The sequence below is a fragment of the Bos taurus genome, chromosome 5 (genome assembly GCF_002263795.3).
Source record: "Bos taurus isolate L1 Dominette 01449 registration number 42190680 breed Hereford chromosome 5, ARS-UCD2.0, whole genome shotgun sequence".
In the NCBI taxonomy this organism is placed as follows: domain Eukaryota; kingdom Metazoa; phylum Chordata; class Mammalia; order Artiodactyla; family Bovidae; genus Bos; species Bos taurus.
Window position 1 is genome coordinate 103,319,126 of NC_037332.1, and position 14,140 is coordinate 103,333,265.

Below are 14,140 nucleotides of genomic sequence, written 5' to 3' on the forward strand. Positions count from 1 at the left end.
CTTTAGCATCATTCCTTCCAAAGAAATCCCAGGGCTGATCTCCTTCAGAATGGACTGGTTGGATCTCCTTGCAGTCCAAGGGACTCTCAAGAGTCTTCTCCAACACCACAGTTCATGGAAAATGGAAGAGGAAAAGGAACAGATGAGCTGAAATAAGAGAAAACCCTCTATTGACATGGTCTGCTTTAAGGATACACAGACAGGCTCTCTTCCCCCAAATATTTCCCTACGTTGATGCTATAGTGCCTGAAAGCCTAGCATTTTTAAGTGTTGTGTGTGTGTGTGTGTGTGATGTAAAATTCATATAACATAAAAATCACTAAACTGCACAATTCAGTCATTTTCGCATGTTCACGATTTGTGTAACCTTTAGCACTTTTTCTAGAACATTTCCAAGTTAGCAGGTGGCAGCACCCTCGGGCATTACAAAACCAAACCTAAAGTGCAAACAGAATTTTCCATTTGGGGTTTTTATATGCAAATAGTTCATTCTGTACAATCTTCCTCCCGGAAAGGTCACCCCTTCCCCTTCCACAGTCCCTCCCTCCCCCTTCCCTCCTCTGCATGACCCTGCTCTCCCTGGTCACAGAGTGGATGAAGATGCTATCACGAGAGTCAGGGATCCAACAACAGGCCCCTGGAGAAATGTGAGTAAGCCTGGTGGGGACCAAGAAAGGAGGGAGAAACCAGAGGGGACAATCCTGTGCACAGGGGGCCTCCTGTGCCCAGACTTACTCAGGGAGCTGGGAGCACCCTGACACTCCCCATACACCTTATCCCTCCAGGGTGCCCACACACGCTCGCTCGCAAATGCATGCCCCATCTCTCCTTCCAAGGAGAAAGGAGGCTCAGACCTAGGAGGTGAGGCCAACTGCCTTCCTCCTCCAGCTCATAGGGAGCAGCAAAGTGGGGGTTGGTGGGGGTCCCTGAGGGGGGTCCCTCCCTCGGCCTAGACAGTCAGGCTCTATGCCTGAGACCTTCTTCCATAGGTGGTCTCTCCCAGAGGCCTTGCTGAGCATGTGGGAGCCATTTCAGAGACCATGACTGGAAACCCTCACCCTCAGTTTACTGGTCCAAGCCAGCCCGATTCCTGAAAGGGGAGCAGAGTGATGCAACAGGGCAGGGAGGAGGCTGGGGAGAGAGGTGGGGGGAGTGTGATGACCTCTGGACTGGACACCGCCCCGGGGAGGCGCACCCAGTGCAGCAGCTCCAGAGACCAGCCTCCCCACTGCACCCTCCCCATCCACCCTAGGACATCTCCCTGAGACCTAGAATGGACCGAGAGGAAAATGCCCAGCGGTACGGCAATCCCATCCCCTACCAGACAGCAAGTTCTGCACCTCTCCCGCCCTACAGACACCTTTTTCCTTTTGGCAGGTGGCTCTTACACCTCCTGCTGCCAGTCCTGTTCTACAGGGTGGGAGGCGCCATCCCCACCCCTCAGGGGTTCTACGGGGAGGTGATGTCCCCGTTGTTCCCCAAGCCTTACCCTAACAATTTTGAGAGGACCACTGTGATCACAGTACCCATGGGGTACAGGGTGAAGCTTGTCTTCTGGCAGTTTGACCTGGAGCCTTCGCAAGGTTGTTTCTATGACTATGTCAAGGTAGGGGGCAGATTAGGGGGGTGGGCAGAGGGAGGACTGAGTGTCTCTGGAACCGGGGGACCCGGGTTCTGACCGGCCTGGCTAGGACACCCTGCCTGGGGACACAGCCCCAAGCCAGTGAAAGCTGATGGCCAGGTGGGGCTCTGGAAGTCCAGGGGTGTCGAGGATGGGAGGCCATTGCTCTGAGAGACCCTCGTGGAGCACAGAGGGGAGAAACAGAGAGGGAGGGGACAGGCCCTGCTCTTGGGGAATGCACTGTCCACAGGAATCAGAAAAACCTTCCCTGTCTGCTTACTTGCCCGGAGGATTTTGGAAACTTCCATGCCTCGGTTTCCCTGTTGCCATGGAGAGTGTCACCGTGGCTGCCTCCTCACCAGGAACACAGGGACGTGGGGAAGCGGCATGTGTGTGGTGGTGGCTCAAGGGTGGTGTCTAGCCAGGACAGTGGGCTCAGTCCCCTCTCCTCTGTCATGACCAAGGGCCCCATCCCAGTCCCTCTTTCTACATCCAATAAAAATGAGATTCCTGGAGACTTCCCCAGTGGTCCAGTGGCTAAGACTCTGTGCTCCCAAGGCAGGAGGCCCAGGTTTGATTCCTGGGGAACTTAGGTGGGGAGCTAGGATTCCACATGCTGCACAGCACAGCCTAAAAATAAAATAAAAATTAAAAAATGAGGTTCTTGATTCAGGATTCAGATAGAGCCTACACACAACCCATAAATACTATTTCCAGGAGATCCCCTGGAGGGTATAAAAGCATACCATGAAAATGCCATATCTTCCCAGCCCAGAGGACTTGGGATGTCAGCAGTGCTGGTAGGAAGGGTCCTGCTGCTGCTGCTGCTAAGTCACTTCAGTCGTGTCCAACTCTGTGCGACCCCATAGACGGCAGCCCACCAGGCCCCACCATCCCTGGGATTCTCCAGGCAAGAACACTGGAGTGGGTAGGGAGGGTCCTGGTAGCAGGCAAAGTGGGAATGAGATAGGAGGAGGGACGTCTTCTGCTTTGCAGGAGTTAAGGAGTCTGTGAAGGAAGAAGTAAAGGGATCTCAGTGATGCCTTCTAAGCTGGTAGGTCCCGGATGCTCACATTCAGCTGAATATCAGGAGTCATGGCTGGACAGGAATGGGTTGACCAAGATAGGTGGAAGGACAGGACAGAGGGTAAAGCCGACCATCCAGCCTCTAGGGATGAAGGAATGATAGAAACCAGGTAAAGGCAACCAGGATTCCAGTGGGAGGTGGACACGGGAAGAGATGGGGGTAAAGAAAGGTCTGACACATGTTGTTCAGTCACTAAGTCATGTCAGACTCTTTTCAAACCCATGGACTGCAGCACACCAGGCTTCCCTGTCCTTCAGCATGTCTCAGAGTTTGCTTGAATTCATCCATTGAGTCAGTGATGCCATCCAACCATCTCATCCTCTGTCATCCCCTTCTCCTCCTGCCTTCTCTCTTTCCCAGCATCAGGACCATTTCCATGAGTCAGCTCTTCATATCAGGTAGCCAAAATATTGGAGCTTCAGCTTCGGCATGAGTCCTTCTAGTGAACAATCAGAGTGGATTTCCTTTAGGATTGACTGGTTTGATCTATTTGCTGTCCAAGGGACTCTCAAGAGTCTTCTCCAGCACCACAATTTGAAGCATCAGTTTTTCAGTGCTCAACCTTCTTTATGATCCAACTCTCACATCCATACATGACTACTACATCATAGCTTTGACTAGACGTACCTTTCTAGCAAAGTGATGTCTTTGCTTTCTAATATGCTGTCTAGGTTTGTCATAGCTGGGGGTCATAAAAAGGGAGGGCCGAGTCCCAGACACAGGATAACGTGCAAGGTCAGTCGGTGGGGATGCAGGACAGAGGAAAGGCCTCTGGGAAAGTTGGAACAGCCAGAGCCCAGCAGGTAGAGAGCAACTGGAGACCATCCAGGGGTTCGGGAGCAGGGCGGGATCCCCTCTCTGGGACAAGAGAAGGATGACCTTCATAACCTTCCATGTGGGACATGTCCCCTCAACAGCTTGTCCGTCTGTCCCTCCTCCACAGATTTCTGCTGATAAGAAGACCATGGGGAGGTTCTGTGGGCAGCTGGGTTCTCCCCTGGGCAACCCCCCAGGAAGGAAGGAATTCATGTCCCAAGGGAACAAGATGCTGCTGACCTTCCACTCGGACTTCTCCAACGAGGAGAACGGCACCATCATGTTCTACAAGGGCTTCCTGGCGTACTACCAAGCCGTGGGTGAGTGGTGCCTGTGCTGGGCTCCTGGGCTCATACTGAATGGGCTCCAGAAAAGGGGATTCTTGAATCCAAAGATTCGGGAAGCCTGGCCTTCTTGTTTTTTCCCAAGAGAGCTTTTTCTAGGACAGAGCTATCCACCAGGGCCCTGTCCCTACTGGGCAGGTCCCAGAAAGGGTCAGAGGGGCCGGGAGTTCCAGGTGGCCTGAGATAACCTTGTCCTTAGGCCTCTGATGAGTGACCTCGCTGAGAGCAGCGCCTCCACAGGTCCCTGCCCCGCCCCCCACCCTGGCTTCTGTGGAATTGAATCCTTCCTTCCGGAATCTCTTCCAGACCTGGATGAATGTGCCTTGCTGCTCAATTCAGTTGAGGAAGACCCCCCGGCCCGGTGCCAGCACCTGTGCCACAACTATGTCGGCGGCTATTTCTGCTCCTGCCGTCCAGGCTATGAGCTCCAGCCGGATGGGCGTTCCTGCCAGGGTGAGGTCTTGCCTGGGTGGTCTCAGAGGAGGCAGGGACTGAGCAAGGTGGGGCTTGCTGGGTGACCGGTTCCGCTCCCGCTCTGTTCTCCCAGCCGAATGCAGCAGCGAGCTGTTCACGGAGCCCTCAGGCTACATCTCCAGCTTGGAGTACCCCCGGCCCTACCCCCCTGACCTGCGCTGCAACTACAGTATCCGAGTAGAGCGAGGCCACACCCTCCACCTCCAATTCCTGGAGCCTTTTGAAATCGATGACCACCAGCAAATACACTGTCCCTACGACAAGTTGAAGGTACAGCCAACCCACCCCCAGAGAGAAATCCTCTCGTCCCCATCCCCACATGGTTCCTCCCACCCCCCATCCCCACTGGACCGTCTGGCCCTCAGGTACAGAAACAGCCAACATCACACATGAGTTGTCCTACATACCAGGCAGGTGGGTCCTTGGGAGGTTTTCTCCCCTCCAGCTGAAAACATACACCAAGCAGGATCCACACCACCAGCACCACCGCCCTGGCCCTGTGTCTGAATTAGAGACATGACACTCCCTCCGTTCCCCCGCCTCCACAGATCTATGTCAGTGGGAGGAACATTGGTGAGTTCTGTGGAAAGCAAAGGCCTGAGCGCATTGATACCCAAAGCAACTCAGTGGACCTGCTCTTCTTCACGGATGAGTCAGGGGACAGCCGGGGCTGGAAGCTGTGCTACACCAGTGAAGGTAAGGCTGTCTGGGGCCCCTCATGGGCCAGAAAGGGGGCAGGATAAGGCAGGTAAAAGGAGGACAGTGTCTCGGAAATAAACGTGCCCTCTGGTCTCCCCAACAGTCATCACGTGCCCCCAGCCCAAGACCCTGGACTCATGCACCATCATTCAGGACCTGCAGCCTCTATATCATTTCAAGGACCGTTTCACTGCCACCTGCAAAGAAGGCTACCAGCTCATGGAGGTAAGACCCAGGGCCGAGGGTGGTTTCTGGAGTAAATCACATGCTCAGGCCCAGAGTAGATGGTAGCTCAGCCCCACATGGAAACATAAGCATGTTTGAGCTGGAAGGGTTACCCGGCCTGCTCCAACTTGACTGCACACTGGAAACATTAAGGATTTTAAATACTGATGTCCTCTGCTAGAGACTAGTCCATGGATCTGGAGGGGACCATGGGTATGAGGATTACCTACAGTTACTTGGTGATTCTAATGCCCAGCCAAGTCTAAGAACCACAGGACCTCGCTCTACAACTCACTATGCAGTGAGGAACCAAACAGGCGGGGGTGGAGTTGAAGTGTGAGGCCTCACTCACTCAACATCACTGGGATTGTGTACAGCAGGGACCGGCAACAAATCCCCTGCCTCTTGCTCCAGGGCTCTCGGTTTTTGTTTTTAAGTCCTACCTGGCTTTACTTGATGATTCATGAACTGGGCAGCATTCCCAATCGAACAATCAGAAGAGGCTCTGTTTATGTCCACCAGTGGTCTTACCCCAGACCCACCACCCTGTCCAGAGCTTTGCAGACCCAGGAAAGAATGCAGTTTGGTCCATTGGTCAAATGGTCATTGCTCCATTGGTCAATCTCACAAAAGTTGAGAAACTAAAATGCTACTCTCGGGACTGCCTCATGATCCAGTGGTTAAGAATCCACCTTCTGGTGCAGGGGGCGTGGGTTTGATCCCTGGTTGGGGAACTGAGATCCCACATGTCTCAGAGCAACTAAGCCCGTGCGCCACAACTACCAAAAGCAGTGAGGAACCAGTGAAGGCAATTAATAATAACAATAATTAAAGATAAAGAAATAAAATGCTATTTTAAAAAGATACAGTTGGAGTTAGCCCTGGCCAGAGACCTGGGACTGGACGTCTCATCCGTGTCCAGTAGGTCCCCTTGGAAGACCCACCCTGAATCAGAGAAGAGACCTTTGGTTTGTTGTGGTGAATTCACCCAACAAACATTTTAAGTGTTGATTCAGTGACAGGCAGTGTTCTCGAGGTGGGAAGTACAGTAAAAAGAAATGCACATGTTCACACAGGCTTCATGGAGCTTCCCTTAAATGGTGCATGGAGATGAGTCAGCCAGATCACTGCTAGTTAGTCCAGGAAGAACTGAGTGTCCTGGGCACTCCCCCGTCTCCACCATTCAGGTTACAACCCACCCCATCTTATGCCATCAGCACCCTTACCTTGTCATTTATCATTCACACCATCAAGTTTAAACCTAGTCACACAGTTTATCTCACATTACTTTTTATGTGGACTTCCCCAGTGACTCAGCAGTAAAGACTCTGCCAGCAATGCAGGAGACATGGGTTAAATCCCTGGGAGTGGAAGATCCCCTGGAGAAGGAAATGGCAACCCACTCCAGTATTCTTGCCTGGGAAATCCCATAGACAGAGGAGCTTGGTGGGCTATAGTCCATGGGGTCACAAAGAGTTGGATATGACTGAGGGACGATACAACTATTTACATTTTGCTCAGATATCCCAGTTCTTATACACATTCTCTTGCAGTCTGTTCCAGGGCTAACAATCTGAAATGATTGTTGGTGTTAATAAAACTCATTCATGTTGCCCAGTTACTTTTCATTTTGCAGGGTGCCATCTCCTGTCCTGTCCCTGCCATCTGCTGGCCTAGGACAGCACCTAGCATATGTCAGCATCTCGAGCTCCCTTGAAAGTGGCTGGGCTGCGCTAGTATTTTAGGAAAGGCCCTTAGCCTTGAGGAGACTGCAGCCTGGGGGCGATGGGGTGATACGGGGCTTACCTGGCAGGGCCGTCCAGAGGGAAGAAACACGGCCCTACTTCAGGGCAGAGACTTTTGTTTCAATGCAGAGAACACACAACTGGGCTTGTGACTTGTTCGTTTTTTAATTTGAAATTGTGAAGTTCAGGGATTTCCCTGGTGTTCCAGTGTTCGAGATTCTGCACTTCCAATGCAGGGGGCCTGGGTTCAATCCCTGGTCAGAAAACCTGACCCCACATACCTCAACTAAAGATCCTACAAAGAAGATCAAAGATCCTGAGTGCGGCGGCTAAGATCCGATACCGCCAAAATAAATAAATATTTTAAAAAATAAATTTATGGTGTTCAACTGAACCTCAGTGGAAACTCCTGAAATCCCCTCAAGAGTCTACAGAGGGGATTATTGGAGGTAACAACTAGCCCTAACTCTGGCTTTTTAAAAAAACCTTTTATTTATTTACTTATTTGGCTGCATCAGCATGCAGGCTCAACAATTACAGCATTTGAGCTTAGTTGCTCTCCAGCATGTGGGATCTTAGTTCCCCAACCAGGGCTCCACCCAGGGTCCCCTACACTGCAAGGTGGATTCTTAACCACTGCACCACCAGGCAAGTCCTCAGCTCTGACTTCCTGCTGGGTGGCTCAATGCACCCATCTGTCAGTCTGGTTTGAGAGGACCGGCTAGGAAAAAGGACCCAGGAGACACAACCACAGGTGTTGAGGTTCAAGGGCTGAGAGCTGACTTTGCATCCTTACTGCTCCCCTGTGGGCAAGGGCAGGAGGGAGCCTCAGGGCCTCCTTGTACTAATGGCTGCTCCACCTCTGCTCCAACAGGGGAACAAGGCACTCCTGTCCTTCACAGCTGTCTGCCAGGATGATGGCACATGGCACCGTGCCATGCCCAGGTGCAGGAGTAAGTTGCAACTCAAGCATGTGTCTCCCCCATGAGAAGGAAAAGAGGGTCAGGCCTAAGCTTTGTCCCCAGAAGCCATTCCCCTGACTTGTCCTTTGAAGGCTCCAGCCCACTGGGAACCAGTCGGCCCTCATCTCTGCAGATGAGGAACTCTGCCCAGAACTGAGTTTCATCCCATCCAACTCTGGTGCATCAGGAGAGCCCCCATTGGCCATGTCTCCTGAAGGCTCTCAGCTTGTTCTGTGGGCTCCCACTCCTCCCACTGACTTCCCTCTCCACCCCCATCTTCTCCTCTCCAGGGTGTGAAGAGCCAGTTCACAGCCAGGAGCAGGGGCCAGGCAACATTGGAGGCCAGAAGACCAAGCTGAGCAACTTCACCTGGGAGCCCTGCACCAATCCCACTCCCACCCCCAAACCCACTGACAACCTAAAGCCCACTCCCACCCCCACCACCTCCTCCACCGCCACCGCCACCGCCACCGCCACCCCCACCGCCACCCCCACCCTAACAAACACCACGCCCACCACTACCCCCACTCCCATTGCTCCTGCCACCCCCACTCCCAGCCCCACCCCCACCGCCACCACCAGTGCCACCCCCACCATAACCCCCACCGCCACCCCCACCCTAACAAACACCACGCCCACCACTACCCCCACTCCCATTGCTCCTGCCACCTCCACTCCCACGGCCACCACAACCACCACGGCCACCCCCACCTCCAACTCCACCTCCATCCCCACCGCCACGAGCAGCGCCACCCTCGTGAACACCCCCATCACCACCCCCACCGCCACCACTACCCCCAGTCCCACCACCCCTTACACCGCCACCCCCACTCCTAGCCTCACCCCCACCCCCGCCTCCACGCCCACCGCCACCACAACCACCACCCCCACACCTACTTCCACCTTTACCTCCACCGCCACCCCCATGAACACCCCCATCAGCACCGCCACCACTCCCACCAGCAGACCACGAAAACTGGCCCAACACCCACCGATAATCCAACCAGGATTCCCACAAATCTCCATTAAGATACCCCAATCCCAAAAGCGCACCAACACCCGCACCACCACCAGGACCACCCCCATCACGACCACCCCCTCCACCACCTCCTACACCCCCACCCATACAGCCACCACCACCCAAACCCCACTCAACACCTCCACTGCCACCCTGACAGCGACCCCCACACCCACTCCCACAGGCACCACCACCCCCACCTCTGTCCCCACTGCCACCTCTACAGCCACCACCACAGCCACCCCTACAGCCACATCCACCCCTACCCCCAGCTCAACTGGCACCGCTACCGCCATCGCCACCCCCACCGCCACTCATACCCTCACGGCCACCTCCATCTCCACCCCCACCTCCATGCCCACCACCACAGCCACTGCCAATGCCACTCATACCCACACGGCCACCTCCATCTCCACCCCCACCTCCATGCCCACCGCCACTGCCACCCCCACCCCCACTGCCACTCATACCCACACAGCCACCTCCCTCTCCACCCCCACCTCCATGCCCACCGCCACAGCCACCGCCAATGCCACTCATACCCACACAGCCACCTCCATCTCCACCCCCACCTCCATGCCCACCGCCACAGCCACCGCCAATGCCACTCATACCCACACAGCCACCTCCATTTCCACCCCCACCTCCATGCCCACCGCCACAGCCACCGCCAATGCCACTCATACCCACACAGCCACCTCCATCTCCACCCCCACCTCCATGCCCACTGCCACCGCCACCACCAATGCCACTCATACCCACACAGCCACCTCCATCTCCACCCCCACCTCCATGCCCACCGCCACAGCCACCGCCAATGCCACTCATACCCACACAGCCACCTCCATCTCCACCCCCACCTCCATGCCCACTGCCACCGCCACCCCCACCCCCACTGCCACTCATACCCACACGGCCACCTCCCTCTCCACCCCCACCTCCATGCCCACCGCCACAGCCACCGCCAATGCCACTCATACCCACACAGCCACCTCCATCTCCACCCCCACCTCCATGCCCACTGCCACCGCCACCCCCACCCCCACTGCCACTCATACCCACACGGCCACCTCCCTCTCCACCCCCACCTCCATGCCCACTGCCACAGACACTGCCACTGCCACTCATACCCACACAGCCACCTCCATCTCCACCCCCACCGCCATGCCCACTGCCACCGCCACCGCCACCCCAATAACCATCTGCACCACCACAACCACCCAGGGGAATCTTTTGGAAATCTTCTTCAATTTCCTCCAACGGTATATATCCCGTGCACTGACGTCAGGGTTGCCATGAGACATCTAATAAGGTTGATGATGCAGACACTTGAGCTGATAGAGACTGGAATATCATAAATAGCACTCTCTCACTGCCACCATCCATCACCATCAAAACCAGAACCATCACCACCACAGCCATCACCATTACCACCACCGTCATCACCATCCAGTCACCGCCACCCCCCCACCCTCACCACCACCCTCACTAACACCCGCACCAGCACCACCACTACAGGTATATCAGTGCCATTTCTTCATATACTCCTCACATCCCTTCAAGCTGCAGTGTTGTGACTTTCTGCATTACTAAATTACTCTCAAACTCATTGCAGATTGCTTTAAAACTTTTTTTAATGACAGAAATCACATGCTTTGTAGGTTTGAACCGTGCTAAAAAGGGAACAAAAGTCTTACTTATATGCTATATTGGGTATTATTCAAGAGCTGAGCTTTGAAGTCAGACATCTCTCCCTTTGCATCTTGATTCTGGCACTCAGAAGTTACATGATCTTGTGCAAATTATTTAGACCCAGTTTTTTTTACTCTAATGTTAGTCGCTCAATCATGTATGACTCTGTGACTCCATGAACTGTCACCTGCCAGGCTCCTCTGAACATGAGATTTTCGAAGCAAGAATACTGGAATATGTTGCCTTTCCTTCTCCAGGAGATCTTCCCAACCCAAGGATTCAACCCCTGTCTCCTGCATTACAGGTGGATTCTTTACCATGTGAGCCATCAGGGAAGCCCTCCTCATCACTAAGAGGAGGATAATGATGTTTTCTTAGAGGATAATGATGCTTTCTGAAAGCATCACTGAGGTGCTTCAATGAGTTAATACGGATAAAGTGCTGAGCATCAGTAAGGGTTCCCTGTCCACAGTGAGAAAACATAGCTACAGGAAATTCCCCGAAGGTCCAGCATTTAGGACTCCACCCTTTCACTGCTGAGGGCTTGGGTTTAATCCCTGGTTCAGTCCAGTTCAGTCACTCTGTTGTGTCCAACTCTTCACAATCCCATGGACTGCAACATGCCAGGAATCCCTGTCCCTCACCAACTCCCGAAACTTGCTCAAACTCATGTCCATTGAGTCAGTGATGCCATCCAACCATCTCATCCTCTGTCATCCCTTCTCTTCTTGCCTTCAATCTTTCCCAACCTCAGGGTATTTTCTAATGAGTCAAGTTTTCACATCATGTGGCCAAAGTAATGGAGCTTAAGCTTCAAAATCAGTCCTTCCAATGAATATTCAGGGTTGATTTCCATTAGGATTGACTGCTTTGATCTCCTTGCAGTCCAAGAGACTCTCAAGAGTTTTCTCCAGTACCACAGTTCAAAAGCATCAATTCTTCGGTGCTCACCTTTCTTTATGGTCCAACCCTCACATCCATACATGACTACTGGAAAAACCATAGCTTTGACCAGACGGACCTTTGCTGGCAAAGTAACATCTCTGCTTTTTAATATACTGTCTAGCTTTTCTTCCGAGGAGCAAGCGTCTTTTAATTTCATGGCTGCAGTCACCACCTACAGTGATTTTGGAGCCCAAGAAAATAAAGTCTGTCACTGTTTCCATTATTTCTCCATCTATTTGCCATGAAGTAATGGGAGAAGGCAATGGCACCCCACTCCAGTACTCTTGCCTGGAAAATCCATGGACGGAGGAGCCTGGTAGGCTGCAGTCCATGGGGTTGCTATGAGTCGGACATGACTGAGTGACTTCACTTTCACTTTTTACTTTCATGCATTGGAGAAGGAAATGGCAACCCACTCCAGTATTCTTGCCTGGAGAATCCTAGGGACAGAGGAGCCTAATGGGCTGCTGTCTATGGGGTCGCACAGAGTCGGACATGACTGAAGCGACTTAGCAGCAGCAGCAGCAGCAATGGGACCAGATGCCATGATTTTAGTTTTCTAAATGTTGCATTTTAAGCTAGCTTTTTCACTATCCTCTTTCACTTTCATCAAGAGGCTCTTTAGTTATTCTTCACTTTCTGCCATAGGGTGGTGTCATCTGCATATCTGAGGTTATTGGTATTTCTCCTGGCAATCTTGATTCCAGCTTGTGCTTCATCCAGCCAAGCATTTTGCGTAATGTACTCTGCATATAATTTAAACAAACAGAATGACAATATACAGCCTTGATGTTATTTCTTTCCCAATTCTGAAACAGTCTGTTGTTCCATGTCCTGTTCAAACGTGCATACAGATTTCTCAGGAGGCAGGTAAGGTCGTCTGGTATTCCCATCTCCTTAAGAATTTTTCACAGTTTGTTGTGATCCACACAGTCAAAGGCTTTAGAGTAGTAAATGAAACAGAAGTAGATGGTTTTCTGGAATTCTTTTGCTTTGTCTGTGAATCCAACAGATGTTGGCAATTTGATCTCTGGTTCCTCTGCCTATTCTAAATCCGTCTTGAACACCTGGAAGTTCTTGGCCCATGTAATGTTGAAGGCTTGCTTGGAGAATTTTGAGCATTACTTTGCTAGCGTGTGAGATGAGCGCAAGTGTTCAGTAGATTGAACATTCTTTGGAATTGCTTTTCTTTAGGACTGGAATGAAAACTAACCTTTTCCAGTCCTCTAGCCACTGCTGAGTTTTCCAAATTTGCTGGCATATTGAGTGCAGCACTTTCAAAGCATCATCTTTTAGGACTTGAAAAAGCTCAGCTGGAATTCCATCACCTCCACTAGCTTTGTTCATAGTCATACTTCCTAAGGTCCGCTTGACGTCACACTCCAGGATGTATGGCTCCAGGTGAGTGATCACACCATTGTAGTTATCTGGGTCATGAAGACCTTTTTTGTATAGTTCTTCTGTGTGTTCTTGCCACCTCTTCTTCTGTTAGGTCCATACCATTTCTGTCCTTTATTGTGCCCATCTTTGCATGAAAATATTCCTTTGGTATCTCTAATTTTCTTGAAGAGATCTCTAGTCTTTCCCATTCTATTATTTTCCTCTATTTCTTTGCACTTAGGAAGGTTTTCGTATCTCTCCCTGCTGTTCTTTGGAACTCTACATTCAGATGGATATATCTTTCCTTTTTGCCTTTGCCTTTCACTTTTCTTCTTTTTTCAGCTATTTGTAAGGCCTCCTCAGACAACCATTTTGCCTTTTTGCATTTCATTTTCTTGAGAATGGGTTTGATCACCACCTTCTGTACAATGTCACAAACCTCCGTCTATAGTTCTTCAGGCTTTCTGTCTATCAGATATAATCTCAAATCTATTTGTCACTTGCACTGTATAATAGTAATGGATTTGGTTTAGGTCATACCTGAATGGTCTACTGGTTTTCCCTACTTTCTTCAATTTAAGTCTGAATTTTGCAATAAGGAGTTCTTGATTTGAGCCACAGTCAGCTCCCAGGCTTGTTATTGCTTACTGTATAGTGCTTCTCCATCCTTGACTGCAAAGAATATGATCAATCTGATTTTGGTATTGACCATCTGGTGATGTCCATGTGTAGAGTCAGCTCTTGTGTTGTTGGAAGTGGGTGTTTGTTTGTCTTGACAAAACTCTATTGGCTTTTGCCCTGCTTTCATTTTGTACTCCAAGGCCAAACTTACCTCTTACTCCAGGTATCTCTTGACTTCCTACTTTTGCATTCCAGTCCCCTATGATGAAATGGACATCTGTTTTTAGTGTTAGTTCTAGGTCTTGTAGGTCTTTATTGAACCATTCAACTTCAGCTTCTGCTAATGCAGAAGACATGGGTTCAGTCCCTGGTGTGGGAAATCCCACATGCCTCAGAGCAACTAAGCCCATGCACCTGAGCTCTGCAGCCTTCCAGACACAACTACTGAGCCAGCATACCCTAGTGCATTGCTCCACAACAAGAGAAGCCACTGCAATGGGAAGCCCACGCA

General features: G+C 51.6%; 1 protein-coding gene across 1 annotated transcript; it reads left to right on the plus strand.

Moving 5' to 3' along the window:
* Positions 1–549: 549 nt before the first annotated feature.
* LOC112446756 (mucin-2-like) lies at positions 550–10,790 on the plus strand. The gene is made up of 9 exons (XM_024992686.2): positions 550–647; positions 1,378–1,606; positions 3,652–3,844; positions 4,175–4,321; positions 4,416–4,612; positions 4,891–5,038; positions 5,145–5,266; positions 7,886–7,964; positions 8,264–10,790. Exons 1-9 carry the CDS (start codon positions 565–567, stop codon positions 10,288–10,290), a joined length of 3,225 nt encoding a protein of 1,074 aa, XP_024848454.2. The 5' UTR covers positions 550–564; the 3' UTR covers positions 10,291–10,790.
* Positions 10,791–14,140: the final 3,350 nt, after the last annotated feature.

Bases quoted from the DNA above. Each gene is read 5' to 3' on its own strand.
- LOC112446756 (XM_024992686.2), top strand. From the start codon at position 565: ATGACCCTGCTCTCCCTGGTCACAGAGTGGATGAAGATGCTATCACGA. The intron at 4,322-4,415 runs GTGAGGTCTTGC...CTGTTCTCCCAG, and splicing joins GGATGGGCGTTCCTGCCAGG to CCGAATGCAGCAGCGAGCTG. The intron at 7,965-8,263 runs GTAAGTTGCAAC...TCTCCTCTCCAG, and splicing joins TGCCATGCCCAGGTGCAGGA to GGTGTGAAGAGCCAGTTCAC.